The 20,768-nt window shown below is 48.3% G+C and overlaps 2 protein-coding genes across 9 annotated transcripts in view; both read right to left on the bottom strand.

Annotated features, from left to right (window-relative positions):
* Window positions 1–8,424, bottom strand: part of TRAK1 (trafficking kinesin protein 1) — a 106,347-nt gene extending 97,923 nt beyond the window's left edge. For 4 of the 8 annotated variants that reach the window (XM_082638159.1, XM_082638160.1, XM_082638148.1 and 1 more), the window contains exon 1: window positions 8,310–8,424. Coding sequence is in view for 4 of the 8 variants with exons in the window: in XM_082638150.1 (XP_082494276.1) it covers window positions 4,561–4,651 (91 nt within the window). In the remaining 4 variants the exon portion in view is untranslated. Of the gene's footprint in view, window positions 1–4,560; window positions 4,814–8,309 lie in introns of those variants that run through there. The other 4 variants (XM_082638150.1, XM_082638151.1, XM_082638152.1 and 1 more) reach the window with 4 other exon arrangements.
* Window positions 8,425–8,479: 55 nt separating this feature from the next.
* Window positions 8,480–20,768, bottom strand: part of LOC309813801 (uncharacterized protein) — a gene marked incomplete at its 5' end in the record, with an annotated part of 58,183 nt that continues 45,894 nt past the window's right edge. Inside the window, one exon of the mRNA XM_082638939.1 lies at window positions 8,480–8,606. Coding sequence (XP_082495065.1) covers window positions 8,540–8,606 — 67 coding nt within the window. The 3' untranslated portion in view covers window positions 8,480–8,539. The remainder of the gene's footprint in view (window positions 8,607–20,768) is intronic.

Below are 20,768 nucleotides of genomic sequence, written 5' to 3'. Positions count from 1 at the left end.
AGACATGCAGGATAAGTGACCCAAAAGATGTACATGCAAGAACGCTGTTCCTTGGAGCACTGTTAAAAAGCAAACACTGGGGCTTCCCTGGTGGCGCAGTGGTTGAGAGTCCGCCTGCCGATGCAGGGGACATGGGTTCGTGCCCCGGTCCGGGAAGATCCCACATGCCACGGAGCGGCTGGGCCCATGAGCCATGGCCGCTGGGCCTGCGCGTCCGGAGCCTGTGCTCCGCAACGGGAGAGGCCACAACAGTGAGAGGCCCGCGTACCACAAAAAAAAAAAAAAAGCAAACACTGGAAACAACTTAAAGCATCCGTCAAGAGGGGATTGACAAAAACAGAGGCTCTTTTTTGGTCACTGAGTGGCGAGTATGATGAACTCCCTGCCCTCATAGCTGCTACTTGCACAGCAACCCTGTCTGCAGGGGCAGTGCCTGCCTGCTCACTACATATCCTAATGAGGCCAGGTCCACACAGTTACAATCAGAATCCAGGCTCCATCATTTTAATTTAGTTTCTCCTTTACATTACAGTAAGGCATTACACTGGTTCTTCTAAGATGATGTATTTAGAGGGATTCGTTACCTATTAATTTCTGATTAATAAAGGAGGAACTACACAATGTTTGTTATAAAAAAAATGTCTGAGAACAGCTGGTTTAAATAAATGGAGATGATAATGATACAGCCAAATGAGTGACTATGGAGCCATTGCAAAGCATAAGGCAATATTCTATGTACTGTAATGAAACAACCATAAGTAATAGTTAATTTTTTTAATGCCGATTAGGGTATATGGTATGGTCCCATTTGTGTATTTCTAGAAAAGGAATTATGTGCATAAAAACCTCCTGGAATGATGTTTTTTAATGGTTAAACTGTACAGATGGAAGAGTGACTGTTACCCTACGTTGACTAAGCTTTGGTACAATTCCAAGCTTTACCATTTGCATGTGTTACTTTCACCATTTAAAACCCTAGTTAAATGAAATTATTAGAAGAGAAAAATCCACATGGAAGGAAGTTAAATAGGGTCAGAAAACAACACTACTGGATTGTAAACCCAAGGATGCCTGGCTTACATGAGAGGACAGGCCACCCCACTCTGCACCTCCTTAAAGGTAAGGGTGGTAACAGTACCTGCCTGGCAGGACTGTGCTGAGAAAAAAGTGAGTTTCCAGAGCAGTGCCTGGAAGCCTGCCAGGCACAGAGCAACTACTCAATAAGTGCCAGCCATTGCTAGGATCTGTGATGGCTGTCAACTTGACTGAGCCATGGGGTACACAGATATCTGGCCAAACATTATTCTGGGTGTTTCTGTGAGGGTGTTTTTGGATGAGATTAAGATTTAACTCGGTAGACTGAGTAGAGCAGATTCCCCTCCATGATGTGGGCAGGCCTCATGCAATCCATTGAAGGTCTGAATGGAACAAAAAGGCTGACTCTCCCTCGAGTAAGACAGAATTCCTCCTGCCTGACTGCCCTCCAGCTGACATCAGCTTTTTCCTACCTTTGGACTCAAACTGAAATACTGCCTCTTCCTAGGATGGCGAGCCTGCTAATCTTTGGACTGGAATTACATCACTGGTTCCCCTGGATCTCCAACTTGCCAACTACAGATCTTGGGACTTGTTAGCCTCCATAACTGTGTAAGCCAATTCCTTATAATATGATATATATATGTAATATTTTATATATATATATATATATATATCCTGTTGGTTTTCTCAGGAAAGCCCTGACTAATACAAGATTTATGAAATTTGATTTGTTCCAGGTCTAATTACAGTTACAAAGTTTCTGTTCATAATAGTTTCACTTGATTTGCTCAAGTTTGTCAACGTTCACACAAGATCAGACATCAGAGAAGAAAGTCAAGTTTCTCTGGGCCATGAGTCCCAGAGTCACCAGTGAACTGTGTGGCTGGGAGAACATCCAAACCCAGCTGCAAGGCACACCCAGCACCCTCTCTTGCTGAATCCCTGGAAAGCCCCTACAGCAAACCTCCACAGAGTGGGACAAACAGGGTGCTGACGGCAGAGGCCCACGTCTGGCCGCTGCAGTCCCACTAAAGAGCATCTGGAACAAAGTGTGTGTGAAGTGACACTGCTCTAATACTTGCAAAACAAATTAATGTAAATCCATTATGAAAACTTGGCATCTAAGAAAACACCCTTAGGAATACTATTTGTGGCTGGGATCAATGTTCTGAAGCCCCTGCAAAGCACCCCTGATCAATTCGTTAATAAGATTACTCTTTATTTTTATTGTAATTTATTATTTGCCAGCTTCCTAAAATGGTTTAAAGTAGGCAAAGACTAACACCAATACATTAGGTGCATTAAAAACCTGCTTCAGGGCTTCCCTGGTGGCGCAGTGGTTGAGAGTCCGCCTGCCGATGCAGGGGACACAGGTTCATGCCTCGGTCCAGGAAGATTCCACATGCCGCGGAGCGGTTGGGCCCGTGATCCATGGCCGCTGGGCCTGCGCGTCCGGAGCTTGTGCTCCGCAACGGGAGGGGCCACAACAGTGAGAGACCCCCGTACCGCAAAATATAAATAAATAAATAAATAAATAAATAACCTGCTTCAAATTCAGAACGAAACCAATTAGGAGGATAAAAATATAGCAGGCACCTGCAACTGTAGCCTCCCAATCACATGTCAAGAATCTTACTAATACATTTTAACTAAATTTTTTTGTTTGTTTGTTTGTTTTTTGCGGTACGCGGGCCTCTCACTGCTGTGGCCTCTCCCGTTGCGGAGCACAGGCTCCGGACGCGCGGGCTCAGCGGCCATGGCTCACGGGCCCAGCCGCTCCGCGGCATGTGGGATCCTCCCGGACCGGGGCACGAACCCGTGTCCCCTGCATTGGCAGGCGGACTCTCAACCACTGCGCCACCAGGGAAGCCCTTAACTAAATTTTACAGTATATGTCCAAACCTAAGGATGAGGAATGGAGGAGAAGCAAGGTCAGCTGGTAACTCCCAAAATCATTCACAGCATGTTTAAAAGGCAAATGTGAATGTTTTGTGTTTTGCTGAAGGTTAAGTGTTAGCTCTAAAATCAGCATAACAAGGCCCTCCTCCTGTACTGCATGTGCAAAAACAAACCAACTGCTAAATAGGGGTCATTCCACTGAGAGAGGAGGCAAAGAACACTTCTAAGTTATAAATTTGAAAAAAACTTGTAATTCCCTAGATTCTAATTCACGTATTCTCCCTCTGTGAAAGAAGGGATGTTTCACTGTCCAGTCTTTTCTGTTTCACTTAGCCAAGTAAGTACCATTTACATCATACATTTTCAATGGAAAACACAGTAAAAGTTTTATACTAGACAGGAATTGACAAGCAAGATTTTACATTCAATTCATAAAAGAAGTCCATAATACTTTAACTTGAGCATGTTTTCAGAGGACAAATCATCAACTCTGATGGCTTTAAATCAGTGATAGAAAAGGAACAAATCTGAAATGGTGGCCCTGTGTTGACAAGGACACCAGACAGGACTGTTCCCATAAGCATAGTGGCAGCAATCCTGTCCGGGGTCACAGCGAGTCATTTCCACCTCTGCCCACCTCCAGGGCTCTGAGGAAGAGACCAGAGCTCATCTACGGACACCAGCAAAAAGTTGGCCTCGAACAGATGCTAGTTGAACAGAATTATTGAACAAGCCTGAAAATACTTTAAATACACAGACAGACAGACAGACAGACAGACACACACACACACACACACACACACGCCCCACAGCATCTCCATTATCTCCCATCCAGAGTCTCATCTGTCTTGAAACCTAAAACTGAATAGAACAGGGCAAGAGGAGCTCATGCCTCTGAGGAACTCACTGGTTTGTGGCCCAGCAGATTGTGAGTAACAGCATATAGACAGGACAGAAACCAGATGGGTCATCAATCATCAGACTCTGATCAGCCTGGAGGAAGTGAGGAGAAACATCAGCCCCACATCAAGAGACAAGCCAGAGCAGAACTGATTAGCAAGCTCGCCGTCACCGGGGTGTGGATGCAGGTACACGGCCAAGCACATTTAGTACAGAAAAAAAGAAAAGTGGGGCAGAAAAGAGGGAAGGAGCGGGGGAGACACCCTGCCTGACTCTATTCTTCACCTCCTGAAAAATTCCTTGCTGACCCAGACACCAGGTGAAGCTTTAAGAAACCAGGATAAGACACAGGATCAGGAAAATCAGTAGGAGAGGCCAGAAGGGGCCTCAGAGATTGTGGTCAGCCGCTGCAGAGAATTTCAAAGAGCAAGGTGGTGGAGTCCAGAAGCCTGGTCCCAACTCAGACCCACTGCTCATGGCCCTGCAGGGGTCACCTGCCTCCCCTGAGCCTGGATGAGGGGCTGAAGGGTGAGCAGCCTCCGAGGTCCCTCTGCTCTGCCTGTCAATAACTCGATACTGCAATTCCCCACCCCAGGTCCAAGGACAACCTGCCAAGCCAAACAGAACAGGAGAGAAACAACCTTCCCGGTGGCCTTTTCACCCTTCCGGTCGCAACTTTCACAAAGAGAAGCAACAGTGGACATGCCGGGTAAACACACTTACCACATGAGCTTGTCCGAATGAGCCTGCCTGGGCAGAGTCTTGGCAGAGGCTGGGCCCTCACGGGCTGCCCAAACTGAAATACCAATGCCATGTGCAGAAAGAAACTCCAACAGCAATTCAGAGCAAAGAGCGATCCCCCATTAGCACCCAACCCAGGCAGCACCTCAGCACAGCCAGCTTCTGCACCTACTCAGCAGTTCTCTGAGCTTGCTTGTCGGGGCAAATCCTAAGACTACTCGCTGCCCTGGAAGCACAATGGGTTACGTAACTAGAGGCAGCATGGGCACCCTATCGGCTCATCTTGTTAAACTGCCCCAAGCAGAAAATGACGCACCCCAAAATGTGATATCCCTAGGTTGAGGATAAGGGGAGGGAGAGGGGGAGCAGGGCTTTGTGATGGGCATTTGGGCTTTGCCTAAAAATTAAAGAGGAACAAAAAGCCTGTTGTTCATCTCAGCGCTCCCCAGGAACTGTGGGTGGCGTGGATTTATTAGAGGCCGGGTGCCAAACGGTCTCCCAGGACTGCACTTGGCAAAGCCCTTGGAGGCCACATACGCGTTCTCAGAGAAACTCCAGATCTCTGGAAAATGTTTTCTGTTTTGTGTCTTCCTCTCAGTGACCGACACGTAAGACTTTAACCTGAGCGTGTTCTGCGTTGTCTGGCTGCACCTTAAACACGTAACAGTGTCTGTGTTTACACTCCTGTTTACCAAGCCACTGCCAGACGTGACAACACTGAGCTGTTTCTCAGCCGTCCTAAGGTGCCTGCTACAGATGTTCCAGCAAAGAACCCCCAGTTACCATGCCCCATAGCCTTTGAAGTTTCAGCACTGCAATTCTGCCATGACTTTGCCCTCGGTTGTCATGTTCAAAGCTAAACTACTTTAACAAGCTAAATGTTTCCCCGATTTCACTGGCACAGATGCCACTAGAATCCCAGTGATTAGACCATGTGTTTAGACAAATGAAGATGCAGTTGGGACACTTCCTCCTCTGAGAAGCCCTCCTAGTCTCCCGGATCCTTTCCCCTCCAAGGCTCACCCAGGCACCCTCCTTGATGCTCTCCCATGTGCTGTGATTCTCACTGGTGTAACCATTCTGCACAGCCTGTTTCCACTCACTCATCTACGTCCCCACCCAACTGGACAGTATTCCTTGGTCGGGGGTGGGGGCGGGCAGGTGGCAGAGAACACATACCCCAGGGGTCATGACCTACATGCAAGCCCCACCCCTTAGAGCTCAAGATCTTAGGCCAGATGCTGAACCTTTCCTGATTTAGTCTCTTTACCTGTAAAAATAGGACAATAGTCTCCACTTAATAGGGACTCAGTACAATTAAATGACAACTCATTCATTCAGCAAATGTTTACTGAGCACTGGCCACAGGCAGGTGCTCTTTCAGACACTGGGACTCGGTGGTGCCCAAAGTCCTTGCCCTTAGCGAGTTTCTATTCTACTGCAAGTTTGGTCAACGAAATACAAACATGTAGTACTCACGGCTAAGTATGGGGAGACAGCTAAAGCAGGTAAGGAAGATGGGGAAGGTGGGTGTGGACCACCCTCTATGCAGGGGAGTCACAAAAGGCCTCTAAGGAAATGCCATTTGGAGAAAGTAAAGAAGGAATCTGGAGGACATCTAGGGTTAAGGCGATCCAGGTGCTGAGCAGCAGCAAGAACAAAGGCCCTGAGGTGGGATGTTCCGGGTGTATCCAAGGATTAGTGAGGAGGCCAGTGTGTCCGGAATGGAGTGAGTGAAGAGGAGATAGGTCAAAGGGGCACAGGGAGCCCTGTCACTTAGGCCACGGTCAGAAGGGAGCCCGCTGGAGGTTTGGAGCACAAGAGTTAAACCACCTGACGTTGTATTTAAAAAGCCACTCCCGCGGCTGGACCCGTGAGCCATGGCCGCTGAGCCTGCGCATCCGGAGCCTGTGCTCCACAACGGGAGAGGCTGCGGCAGTGAGAGGCCCGCGTACCGCAAAATAAATAAATAAATAAAAAGAAAAATAAAAAGCCACTCCTTTGGCTGGGCAGAGATTGGATTGCACAGAGGCAAGAAGGGAAACAGGAGGCCCAGTTAGGAGCCCACTGCAATGATCCGGGCGTGAGATGAAGGTGGCTTAGACCAGGGTAGTTACTGTGGGGCTGGGGAGAACCAGTCAAACTCTGGACACACTGGGAACAAAGAGTCAACAGACTTCCCAGCAAACCAGGGTCTGAAAGAAATACAGAGGTCATGAATGCTTCCAAGGCTTCTGGCCTGGGCAACTGGAAGGATGTAAGTACCATTTAGAAAGACCGCAAAGAAAGCAGGTGGAGGGGGACATCAGGAGTTCATTTCTGGCCAAGTTAGTCAGAGATGCCCATCAGGCGTCCAAGTGAAAGTGTTATGGGGAGTCAGATCGACACATCTGGCCTTCGGGGCAAAGGTCTAGTTTGAGGACAGGAACTGGAGAGCGCTCAGTGTAGAAGCAGATTCTAAATCCCGGAGCCCGCGTGAGATCACGTAGGGCATGGGGTACCCGAGGGAGTGAAGGGCTGAGCCCCGGGGCCCCCAAGGTTCCCAGAGGGGAGCAGCTAGCAAGGTCGGGACCCAAAACCAAGGGAGGACCGTATTTCCAGGAGAAGGGGGTGGTCGGCAGTGTCAACCCCTGCTGAAAAGGCTAAGGATGGACCCCTGAACCAAATGAGGCCATCAGCACTGGGGGCACAGTGGGGTCACAAGCCTGCTCGCGGCAGACACAGGAGAAAAACAGGAGGAAAAACAGAGCAAACCGAAGAGCAGAGACACAGACGCTGGCTGCAGGGAAAGCAGAGCAAAGAAGGATTCTTTTTAAGAAGGGAGAGATGATAGCATGCTTTTGTGCTAACAGGAAAGATCCAGGAGCAAGGAGAAACGGATGGTGTAGTAGAGAGAGGGCGGGGGCCGGAAGCGTGTCCTTCAGGGGACAGGCAAGCAGCGGTAGGATTTAGTGCACAAGTGGAGGGGAGGCCCCTGGTGCAATCGGGAGCTCAGGGGTTCAGCACCCAGGCATTCGGCTGGGATCCCGGCACCTCCAAGCCCCTCACACCCAGGAAGCCCTTGACATGGGGTGGGGCTGGGGGCCCTCAATGCCTAACTGGAGAGAGAACCAGGAAAAACTACACACCATTCCCACTCAAAGCCCCCTCCTGTGCTGGCTCCAAGCAGTTGTCTCAATGATCCCTTGAGGAAAGACACAAGCGAGGGCTCCGTTACAATGTGCCTGAATAGCAGATGTTGCCAGTGCGCTGGGGGGTGAGCGCCCTGTTCTCAAGACACTGGGAAGGCATGACTGAGAAAACTAGACAAAGTTTTTGTCTGTGCAAAACTTGACAGTGTACAAAGGGCGCTGCAGGGAGTTCCCCACTGCTGCAGCGCACAGCATCATGGCATGTTATTTCCATTACACCTATCTTATGTCTGAAGAAACTGAGCCTCAGAGAGAGGGGCAAGGGGCCAAACTACACTGAGCCCCGCTACGGGCCAGGGACGCTGCTCAAGGTTCAGTGATCCCGTCTTTAACCTTCACGACAGTTCTATGAGGTGCTGTCTTCATCTCAGACAAGTCAGTTCTGGATGGCCAGTCTCATGATCCCAAAGCTCAGACTCTTTGCACTTTGGTAGTCCCTCCCCACTCTCCACATCCCTCCCCCAGACCCACTCCTTCGGCCCCACCCTTCCCCGGTCCTCACTGACTTCCCCCGTCCCTGGCAGGGAGAGACACCCTTACCAGTGATGGTGCAGGCATCCCGGTACCCTCTGCAGCCGGGAGCATCTTCCACAGCCTCGCTTACATAGTGTTCCTCAGGGATGCCCGGGCTGCAGCCTAGGACTGCATGGTTGCACGCCTCCGAAGGGGGCACGGAGTTGGCCAAAGTGTCGTCGTGCAGAGCTGTGGCGTCCAGCTTGGCAGGTTTCACGGGGAGGTGCCCACTGCCATCGGGGACCCCGCTGCCGGAGTCAGTGGCAGTCGGGCAGACGGCCCCCAGGAGGTCTGGCACACCAGCAGCGGTTCCTCACGGGGAGTCTACGGGACAATCCAGAGAGAGGAGCTCAGTGACTTAGAGTCTCTGAAAAAAAAGAACAGAATCTTCAGAGAATAAGGACCCCGAGATGATGTGGGATCAGACTGTAAATTTTGTTTCCTTCAAGCCAAGGTACTTCCAATTGAATTCTTCAGTTTCGATAAAAGAATTGCAAGTGAAGTTGCATTCAACCAATCAGGTACCAGTACAGAACAAAATACAGAGTGTGTGGCTTCATTTACTAACTGAAACCTGTCTTGAAGCAGCTCTAAGCAAATCAACAGACTGGACCACAGCTAAAATGATGACACCTACCCTGAAATGAGCATACCCAGGTCACCTGGCAGCCACATGGAGTGTGGGAAGAGCTATGCATGAGCATCCTGGGGAAGACATGCATCCCTCTAAAAAAAAGGCATCTTTTTTTTGTTTATTGAATTATGTAAGATGTGATATCTCTCTTAAACCCTTTCCAACCACCGTATATTCTCAACTCTCCAAGAGCTTTAAGGCATGCCCCAACCTTAAGCTACAGCATGAAATTAGAAGACTTCTTTAAGAATATGATGTAAACTACAGACCGTATGCCAAAAAAACACACGCAGGTTCAGGAAAATCATCCCATTCATAGGGTCTCAGGAATCCAAGGGCAGCAGGTTAAGGGTCTGGGGACTAGCAGGTCACTCTCTATAGGGGCCATTCCAGCAATATCAGCCTGACCCAGGGTCTACACCCCTGCATAAAATCTGGATGGGCCTAAAAAATACCTGCTAGAAAAGGGATGGTGCATGGCAGAGGCTACTGAGAACCCCACTTGGTTCCAGTAACAGCAAACCTACATGCAAGAGATGTCTCCACACATTTCAGGAGAGCGCTACTGCCTTAGACATTAACTTTCAATTCAGCCATGGCCCCTTTCCTCCCAGCCCACCTCCACATACCACATACTGTGGGTATGCATACATATACCCAGAAAAAATGCCAAACATGACCATCATGAACAAGACAGAAAGCCTGAGAAACATTCTTTAGCAGGACAGTTCTCAAAGTGTGGCCTGAGAACTCCTGGGGTTCCCTGAGACCAGTTTAAACGGTCTGCAAGGTCAAAATGATTTTCGTAGGTACTTTCACTATCATTCTCTCATAGATGGTACAATGGAGCTCTCCAGAGACTTCCATGATGTGTGATGATACCTTTGTTCTGAAGGTTAACGAAGGGAATGTGTACTTCTGAATCCTTGTGGTTTAAATTTTTCTGTTTTGATTTCTAATACAATATATGTAAATCAAGGTGACACACATGAACAAAAGCTCTTTGGGATCCTCAATCATTTTCTTGGGACCAAGAAAGTTTGAGAATTATTGTTCTAGTAATGATATATTTACAGTTCATTTTTTTCTAATAAGAAAAAAAGAGAAAAAAGAGGAAAGTTAACAGAGATTTACTCAACATGGTGTAGTCAGTGATGAAGGGAAACTACAGCCCTCAATATTAAGTTATTTACCAAAATACACTAAGAGTTCCTATTGTAAATGGTGATAAACTCCCTGTCCCCACTAAAATGAACACACAAATATAAAGTAGGAAGAGGTGGGCTTCCCTGGTGGCGCAGTGGTTGAGAGTCCGCCTGCCGATGCAGGGGACACGGGTTCGTGCCCCGGTCCGGGAAGATCCCACATGCCGCGAAGCGGCTGGGCCCGTGAGCCATGGCCACTGAGCCTGTGCGTCTGGAGCCTGTGCTCCGCAACAGGAGAGGCCACAACAGTGAGAGGCCCGCGTACCGCAAAAAAATAAAAAATAAAGTAGGAAGAGGTGCGGGAGCCTGTACGTCCCTGGTGAAAAGTGATAGGGAACCAGAGATAAAAAACAGGAATTGTATCGACATCTCCTCAGAGATTCAAGTACAGACAGACGGAGAAGCCGCCCAGTAAGGAAAAGCCTGGAATTCTCAAGAAGAACTCCCAAAATATTCTAGGCAGCAGAGGCCTGGGGGTGGACTAGAAGACCTTCCAGAAGGGAACCAATTAAGCTATTGTTATAGGGTACTCTGAGATATTTAAAGACATAACGACCCCACTCTTCCCAAGCAGCTGCAGGTACTCGGACCACACCTGGTGAGCTATCACTATTAAATAGATGGACAAAAAGAACTCAGAGGTGGGGAAGACAAGCTGAAGTAGGTACGGCAGTGAAATTAAACCAGGGACACTTAAAATTAATACACGTTATTCACAAACCTGAAGCCTAGAAGAAGAAAAATGGGCAAAGGATATGAAGATTCTCTCCCCTCCCCCAAAAAGAAGTATACAAACACACACCAAACGTTTTCAGGAGCATTAATTGTGACTCAAAAAAATCTCTTTATCAGACTGACAAAGATTTAAAAATTATAACAATGCTCAATTTGATACGACTTTTTTTTTTTTTTTTTTGCGGTACGCGGGCCTCTCACCGCTGTGGCCTCTCCCGTTGCGGAGCACAGGCTCCGGACGCGCAGGCTCAGCAGCCATGGCTCACAGGTCAAGCCGCTCCACGGCATGTGGGATCTTCCCGGACCGGGGCATGAACTCGTGTCCCCTGAAGCGGCAGGCGGACTCTCAACCACTGTGCCACCAGGGAAGCCCTGATAAGACTTTTAAGAAATTTATAGTGGAGAGAGGGGTAATAAATTCAGAAGGACAGCTTGGCTAAATGCATGTGGCTTTTTGGCCTGAGGATGCACAGACCAAGGGTGCTTATCACAGTGAAAGGCTAAGACAAGCTAACACGTAACAGAGAGGATGGAGCCAATTACAGTGCAGCCACAGAGACGTGAACTCTGCAGCTGCAAAAAGGAAGTCTCAGAGCAGATATGAATTGATCAGCGTGGAAGGATGCTCTACACAGAGAAATGGTAGGTAATGAACATGGGCTCTAAAAGGTTTTGAAAACTCATTAATGGATTGAACCCTCATTCGAATTTTCTTTAATCTGTACCTCGACGCAGTCTATATGATCCTTACACAGGAGTTTGAAATAGTTTCTCCCTTTGCAAAATGCCATTGTCCCCCTGAAATCAATAGGGTTTTTTTTTATTGAGATATTATGGACATACCACATTCTGTTAGTTTCAGGTGTACTACATAGTGATTTGACATTTGCATACATTATGAAATGATCACCGTAAGTCTAGTAACCATCTGTCCCCACCAATCAATGTGGTTTTTAAAACAAAGGGTCAAAAACATAAAGATTTCTTAAAGAGAACTTCAATCATGGATTTTACAACTTTTGCTTTCGTTTTCTATAAAATGAGGGAGTTGGCCTAAATCCCGATCACCAGCCCCAAATCACTACTGTCCCTCCTCCTAGTACCTTTGCTTCAACTTACAGCTCTCACACACTAACTCAGAAACATAGCCAAATAGTTCAAGTAAGTGCAAACATTTTCTCAAAAAAACAAACTTTGGAGACACCAGCCCATGCTCACTCAAGCCTCAAAGGGAACTCAAGCAACCACATTCAAGTCCAAAGTCCACTTTTTATGGGCATCAACTGGCGAAGCCTTCAAAAGCTTGAGAAGCCCTCTTTTTTTTTTTTTTAAAGTAGAACAGAACGACTCCAATTGATTTTTTTTCATCTCAAACCCCAATTAAAATAATTAAGCACACAGATGTGTATATTCAGCATTCACATGCATACCAACTTGAGGTCCATCGTATCCCATGATTTGTGAATTTTAATTCTCACCATATGACTTTTTTGCCACAACAGTATTTTTGTTTTATTGTGGTTAAAAACAAACACATAACATAAAATGTACCATCTTAACCATCTTTAAGCTCAGGAGCGTTAAGTACATTCACACTGTTGCACAACCCATCTCCAGAACACTTTGCATCTTGCAGAAATGAAACTCTGTATCCGTTAACCAATAATTCCCCATTTCCGCTCCTGCCAGCCTGGGGCAGCCACCAGTATGCTGTCTATCTGTATCTCTATGAACTCACTATTCTAAGTGCCTCCTATAAGAGGGATCCTACTGTATTTGTCTTTTAGTGACTGGCTTATCACTTAGCATAATGTCCTCAAGGTTCATCCATGTTGCAGCATGTCAGAATTTCATTCCTTTTTAAAGGCTGGATAATATTCCACTACACTGAGAAACCCTTCTTGAAGTAAAAATCTAGTGGGAAATAATCTAAATGTCTATCAATACAAAAGCAGTTTATAAATTATGGCCCGCCCAAATCACTGGATTTTATAAAATAAGATTATCCACATAAGGCACTTACATCCATGCCAGGTACATATCATATTCTCAAAATAATCATTATCATTGAAAGTATAATTTCCAGACTCTCAGAATCAGGCACCTTTCTGGACTCTCCGCCAATATTCATATGCCAACATTTCCAAACCTATTATATCATGAAACCTTTTGCCACAGGATACCTGGTCCCATGGCATTTATTTCATGGAACAGACTTTGGGGAAAGCTTCTCTGTATTTGGCAAACCTCCATACCTTCATCACCCCCTGTCCAGGACTCATCTCTCCCAAAGGCTGTGGGAGCTCCTTGAAAGCATGGGCTGGCCCTAGCACCTGTTAGTTACTGAGTAAATGTCTGCAGAATAAATAATAATGAATGAAACAAGGGGTTTGGTCCAAATGACTTGAGGATTTTCTGAAGCTACGAAGCTGTAATTCTATGATCCATACAGGAACCAAAGGGTCAAAACTCCCAAATTACACACAGCTAACCCTGAAGATTCACAGAAATCAATAGGGAAACTTTCTGAAACACTCCTGAGGTGTTCCAGGGATGCAGACCACCTCCCATGGGCCCTTCAGAATGGCTTCAAATGAACCTCACTTCATCCTTTCCAATACAGATCAACATATGCCAAAAGTGATGTCACTATTAAACGTGTAAGATCATCCATATACAATAATTCAGGAATCAGGAAGCCTCATTTATAGACCACTCAGAATCTGGGTTGCAAGTCCCTCACCCAGTTTCTAGAAGAAAGAGTCACAGCAGGTACCCTCTGAGGAGACCCAGGGACCGTGGAGTGCTGAGTGGTGCTGAGAAGGACACCGTAAGGACTCAGTTTCCTAGGACAACTGTTTATCAGTGTTTTTATTCATAACGCATTTTTTCTGCTGATAACTCAGGATCTCTAACAGCTCAAGGATCAGAAATAAACAGAGCCAGGCATCTGATCAGACTCGCAGAGGAGGCAAGCATCCACTGTAGGAGAGACCGCCTAGCACATGGCCCCAACGACCCCAAAACATCGTTTGGGGTGAAGAGGAGAGAGATGAGTTCCTGTAGGTCTCCAGCCTCAGTTTCCTCCTCTCTGAGGTAATAATACCCACACCTCTCAGACTGCTAAACTGATTATGGACACAGATGCAAATAAAGTACCCAGCACAGTGCTAAGCACACAGCAACCCTCCAAGTTCACACACTCTCAAAGTGGTCACCTCCCCCTCAAAATGATTCATTTACTGTCTAAGAGAAGTGACCCTTGCAAGTTCCTAAATTTTCACAATTTCCCATACCAGTATTCTGTAAGGCAGTGCACAACTGTAAAATCTTAACAGTATCAACTTTTGTTGAGACTTACGGTGTGCGCCAGATACTATGTCAAGTGCTTTGGAACCTCTAACTTCTACCACCTGCCGCTGGGTCACCTCTCTCTTAGCTGAGTACTGTTACCAGTTCCATTTTACAGCTGAGGACAAGAATGCTCAGAGAGGTTCAGTAACTTTCCAAAGGTCACAGAGCCAGCAAGAGGGGGAATCCAGGTCTGAACTGAGATAAGTGATGGGAACCCCATGGGAAAACGATCCTTGGCACCTGGTTACTGCCCCTCACTCTAATGTACGCAGGCATTTCCAAGGCTTCACACGGGGTTCAGGAACAAAGCAGCCACAGCCCTGGATGCTCTCTGGCTCTGGCCAACCCTGGCACACCAAGCAAAAGGCTTCTTTCAGGCAGAGGGAACAAACGAGGCTTAAGCAAAGTGAGAGTGGACGGCCCTGAGAGATGAAAGCACCTCTGTCTTACTCGATTCTGCTTGGGGAGCCTTTGGGAAGGAGAGATTTTTCTTCGCAGAGGAGTGAGAAATTCTGCAACCTGGTCAAATTTTCAGCAAAAGAGGTGCCAGGAAAAGAAGCAGGAAATAGTACAGAAGGAGGCAGGCTGTTTTGCATTTGAGCTGAGAGGGATCTCCTGCCTCTCGCCTGGGGCCCTTGGCCCAGGTCCGGTGCCTCACTCTTCTCCTCAACTCGTGATCAAGATTCCAGCCCCTAGGCTGTCAAAGAGTACTGACCAAGCTGCTCAAGCCTGACCCAGTTTGCTGCTGACAGAATACATGTGTGCACAATCTTCTTCCTCTCCAGCATGGGATTTTCGTGGCTCAGAACCTGAGCAAAAACTCCAAGAGCTGTGTGACACTGAGGGGATGGTGTCACTCCTCTGGGCCTCAGCCACCCCATCTGAACAAAGAAGAGACTGAATGAGCAACAAAAAGCCAGTGGCCTTGCAGATAAGCCATGCCAGGAACCCCAAGTGCAGGCAGGTGGAGCTGCAGGAGGGCTTCTGTGTCCTAGTCAGCCCTTCCCCCGCTGCCCCAGTGCTATTAGCATGAACCCTCTGCCACCCACGTGTAGGCAACTTCTGGCAGGAGAGCCAAGGGACACTGTGCAGACAGAGCTGCCCTTTGTGAACACAGATCACCTGTTTCCCAAGGGCTAAAGGAGGCGCTTCCTCCAGGACAAACTCAGAGGTTGTCAGGAGAAAACCAGAACAGAGCTTCGGGGTTGGCGGCCCAACAGGTGACAAGGAGAAGCCCGTGCTGGGTGACCCCCTCCATGGTCAGCCAGGTGCCTGAGCTTTCAAGGTTTATGTTTGGGGGGCAGAGGCAGCCAATGCATCTGGGGGACTGACTTACTGTCACAGTTCAGCAATTCTGAACAAACAGGTCCCAGTGCAGCAAAAGTTTTCAAAAAGGGACAAATTGTTCTCCAGGATCATATGAGCCCTCTATTGCTATTGTGACAAACTGCCACAAATTTAGTGGCTTGAAATAGTCATTTTTCAAGTCACAGTCCTATAGGTTAGCAGTCTGACACGAGCCTCGCCGGGCTCCAGTGGAGGCGTCAGCAGGGCTGCGCTCCGTCCTGGAGCTCCGGGGAAAAATCCGTATCCAGGTTTATTCAGGTTGTTGGCAGAAATCAGTTACTTGTGGTTGCAGGACTGAAGACCATACTTCCATGCTGGCTGTCAGCCGGGGGCTGGTCTCTGTTCCTAGAGGCTGCCCGTGTTCCTTCCCCTGCTTTCCACGGGCTCCTAGAGGCCTCTCTCCAGTCCCTGCATGAGACCCCTACATCTCAGAGCCAGCAAAGGCATGTCGAATCCTTCACACACTCAATCTTCTCCTTCTGCTGCATCTTTCTAGTCTCCTCTTCTGTCCTTTTCTGTTTTTAAGGGCTCACGTGATTACACTTCAGATAATCCAGGACAATCTCCCTATCTTAAAAGTCATGTGACCAATAGCCTTAATTCAATCTGCAGAGTCCCCTCATAGCAGTACCTAGATCATTACTTGACTGGCGAACCAGGCGACAGGAGTCTTGAGAGAACAACTTCAGAATTTTGCCGCCCACAAGGGCCTTCGGTTCTAAAGGCACAGTATGCTTTAGAAGCCCCCAATAGCCCCAAGCCTAGTGAGAAGGCAGACCACAGTCAGCCCACAGCCTCCCAGGCCCTTTCAGCCCCAGAGCAAGATGACTCAGATCCAATGATGGGTACCACACAGGACTGGGTTTAGTCCCAGCCCAGCCACCCCCTACTGACTGCAGTCCCGGGTCAGGTTCCAAAACGTCTCATCTATAAAATGTAGGTACCACCAATGGTTGACAAGCTGCCGGAAGAAGCAGACACAATGAAAGGAAATGGCCTGCCAGGCCTAGGACGGCAGGCCTGAGACCGAATCAAAAGTCTGGAGACCTGCCTTAGGGATCACAAGCATTTAGCACCTGGACATGCGATAGAGGCACTTTTTCACCACATTGTTTCTATCTTAGGAATAATCACATGAGGCCAAGGAACTTGCAGGCTGTGGATAGTCCTAAAGGAAAAGAGCCATTTGAAATCAGGGTGAGCACCCCAGAACCGTGATACCTGCTTGAGGCCGACTCGCTTGCAAAGGATCTTGACTGAGGCATGACTGGCACCAGGGTTCCCCCCTCTCTGGCCAGGGCTATTTGCTTTGATGCTATCTTACAACTACTTCTCTGAGCAAACGGCTGCCTGCTTACATGGTGATAAGACGAACATGTGCTTTTTCAAAGTGCAGAGAGCCCCAGCACTCCTTGCAAAACGAACTACAGGTCTGGCACTGGGCTTGTTCATTTACATGCATGATCTCCTTTAAGGATCACAACCTATAAAGTAATATCCGTACCTGCTTTTTACAGAAGAGAAAACAGGCTCAGAGAGATTAAATTACTCGCCCAGGATGTGAACCTAGATTTGAATGGCTCCAAAGATGTTGCTGTATTACGGTTCTGAGTGTATTGTGCTTATGTGCTTAAAGTTGTTCGAAGTCCAGTGGAGAATCAGATATTTCATTGGGTCCTTGACCAATGATCATTCTCCTGCATCTAGCCACTGTCTCTTAAAACAATGCTCTTGCCATAACAGAGGCAAAGGAACTCAAAGCGAAGACCCCACTGAGACCACTCAAGCCCGTATAAGAAATATGCACACCCCAAACAGCCCAAAGATGGGGATCTGACCTCCAGGGCCATGTTGGGCTGGCGGACAGCTGATGGGCGACTGTGCAGGTCTTCTCCTCCCCTACTTCTCCATCATATCACTCCCCACTTCATCTGACTTTTCTGGCCAATGGGACAAGGGGCTAAGGAGTAGAAAATATCATGTAAGAGTTGAACAGCTGGAGGAGGAGGAGACGAGTTGCAGTTTTGCAGCGACAGTGTCAGGAAAGAGCAGGGCCGCCAAGAAGCAGCCACTGGCCCTACAGGATGACGCTCTCTGTGGGCTTTCACACGCGTGACGCCATTTGTCCCGTAAAATAAATCTATGCCATAGCTTGGAAGAACCGTTCTCATTCTGTGAGGTGGGAAAAGGTTAAGCGGCTTGCTCCAAGTTTTCTCTCAGATAATGGCAGAAGCATCTCAGATAATGATTGGAAGCATTTCTTATTTACTCAAAAATTTCAACTACTGCTACACCTTGCTGCAAAAGGAAGGAGCATCTTGGGAGACGGCATGTGTGACCACCCACAGATTGAGGAAGAATACTTGGAAGAGCTGATATCAGCAACTACAACCAGAAAGTCAGAGCCACATGAGGTAACCAAAGGCACGGGAAAGGAGACGCCATATGGTCTCCAGGACGGCAATCAGGGCCCTCCGTGAAGTCCTATGAGCACGCCTGAGGGTCCCTAAAAAAGAAGAGGCCAGGACAGCTGGAGACTAAGGCAGATACTGTCAAGGTTTCCACCAGGATGACTGAAGGGAAGAACCTGAGCACGGAATGGGGGCTGCACGGGTGTGCCCGTCACATATGCCCAACACCTGAGCCTGTCACTTGTGTCTGTCACGTCTGCCTGACCCGGACACCTGATAGGGGTGTGCCCGTCACGTGCACACCCCCATCAGGTGCACCCATCACGTGCCCCTGACCCGTGCACCAGACAGGTGCGTCAGTGCTCCCATCATGTGCGCCCAAGACGAGTGCGGTGCCCTCACATGTGTCTTTCCGCCCTTGCTCTCTCTCTCCCATGCTCTCATGGCCAGGCACACACAAGCACCCATGTACACCAACATACATGTGTGAGATAAATGCCATTCTTCTTTTTTTTTTGTATTTTTTTGCGGTGCGCGGGCCTCTCACTGTTGTGGCCTCTCCCACCGCGGAACACAGGCTCCGGACGCGCAGGCTCAGCGGCCACGGCTCACAGGCCCAGCAGCTGCGCGGCATGTGGGATCTTCCCGGACCGGGGCGCGAACCCGTGTCCCCTGCATCGGCAGGCAGACTCTCAACCACTGCGCCACCAGGGAAGCCCAATAAATGCCATTCTTAAGGCCATACTGTTCTCTAGCTCTGAAGGTGAATCCCTCCAAGTTTTCTTTTTAAATCAAGAATCACTCAAAGAAAATTTCCATCACTCAAGTCAAGTGGAGAAAAATGCCTCTGACTCAGCTTAGTCCCATAACTCAGCCTTCTCTTTCTAAACTGTGCTGAGGACAGAAGCAAACCCACCAATACAAGGCACGGCCCCCTGCAGATGCCTACGAAGTAAGGACAAATCCATTTCATCGGTCAGGTCTCACTGAATGAAAAGTGTCATGTGACCAAATTCCCCGGTTTCCAAAAATAATTCTGCTACAACCCAGAGCACAGATGTGCCCAGCCACGCTGCCTTCTGTAAGCCCAGTGCCCTCTCCCAGAATAAGGAAGAAAGGAGAATAAAAAGGTGGCACGCTCTGACAGCCTTACGTAACAGTCCCTGTCTCTCCGGCTGGCAGCAGCAGATTTATAACGTGCCATAAATAGCTCCCTCTCCAGGGAAAGGAGACCTCGCTGTGAGGCTGAGCTGTAGAGCCTCACTGACAGCCTGCCTCTCCTCTTCCATCCCCAACGGAACCTTCATGTGTCTTGCAGCACAAAGCGAGTTCAGTGAGAGCAGCTGGCCCAAGCCCAGCGCAGACCTAAGAGACCTGAGTCACCTAAGGGACCCTAAAAGCTGAACAAGACATTCAGGGAGCACCGTGTAGCACAAGCCAGTGTAGGAACCATAACTACAGCACGGTCCTCTGCAGACAAGCCTCCCCAGCATACCAGGCCGACAGAGCCGCTCTGTGCTCCCAAACCAAGTCGGGACAAATCGCAGCCTCTGGACATTTCATTCTGCCAGCCAGAGTGTGTAAGGCCAGCCTGGCAGGTGGCAGGCAGGCTGGAGGTGGTTCTTGGTGGAGCATCCTGGCCCATATGCTCCCTGCCCCAATTCAAACCCCCATCAGAAAACCCAGATCTGCACCGGAGTCCTCTCCACATTCCCAGGTCCAGGGAGGAACCCTAGAGGCTGGCTAAAGCCGGGCAGGGTAGCAGGAGTGGGAAGCTCATCCCAAATCCCTGTGGGGTGGCTTGTTGGAAATCTCTGTGATTCCAGGCTGGAAAGCAGTTGCTCTGAAGAGGAAAACTTTCCCTGAGAAGACTCAGATGTCTTAAATGAGGAAGCCCTGCAGCCCACACTTCGAAGGGGTGTGGGGTCTCTGGGGAGCAAGAAACGGGGGGAAAGAGCAAGTCGGGATCCACGGGGAAGGCAAGTACATGAGGCCTGTTAGTGATAAAACCTCACCCATCCAGAACAGTGGCTGCGGAGCTGTCATGCTCAAGGATAAAGGTAATATAATAACCAGAGTGAGGAAGAGGCCCGGGAATGCGGGGCAAGGGTGAGAGAGGAAGAGAGGGGAAGAGAACAGTTCTCTGTACGGGACCCCTTCTTGGGTCCCGGCTTTTACTGCACTCACTCCCCAGGTGGAGTCTGGCTTTTAAAAAATCATAATGACTCCAACAAGGAAAAGAACACGAATGCTTCCCGTGAGCCCAGCCAGGCCCGGGTACATTACCTCAGGGAATGCTGACCTAAAACTCAGAGCAGCCTGCAGGCCTGCGTCATGGCCCTCCTCCAGTTGCCGATGGGGAAACCGGGCTGGAGGCAACACCCCACAGTCCCAAGAACCTAGAGGCGGGGCCGGTGTTGAACCCAAATGTGTTTAATGCCTCAGCACGTGGCAAACCCGCCAATAAATGCATAACGACAACATCAACTTAGTTCACGGTATTCTTCTCTTACCACTTATGTAGATCTAAAATTTTCAAAACCAGTTGGGACATAAAAAAGAGCAATCCTACATGAAAAAGAAAATTTTAAGATTATAAGGGAATGTCGATTTCAAGACAAATGCTTTCAAAGAAACCATGAAGATCATTTTACACTGAAAAATGTTAACCTCCCCACTAAAAATACTCATGTAGGAATCATTATGAGAGAAAATTCAATAATAGTTTTCAGGAGAAAAATCACAAGTAATCAGAGAAATGAAAATAAAAACAAGTATGAGATACTCACTTGTTATCTAT

Source organism: Mesoplodon mirus (assembly GCF_964341445.2).
Source record: "Mesoplodon mirus genome assembly, chromosome: 12".
Classification (NCBI taxonomy): Eukaryota; Metazoa; Chordata; class Mammalia; order Artiodactyla; family Ziphiidae; genus Mesoplodon; species Mesoplodon mirus.
This window is presented reverse-complemented; position numbering and strand designations above follow the sequence as displayed.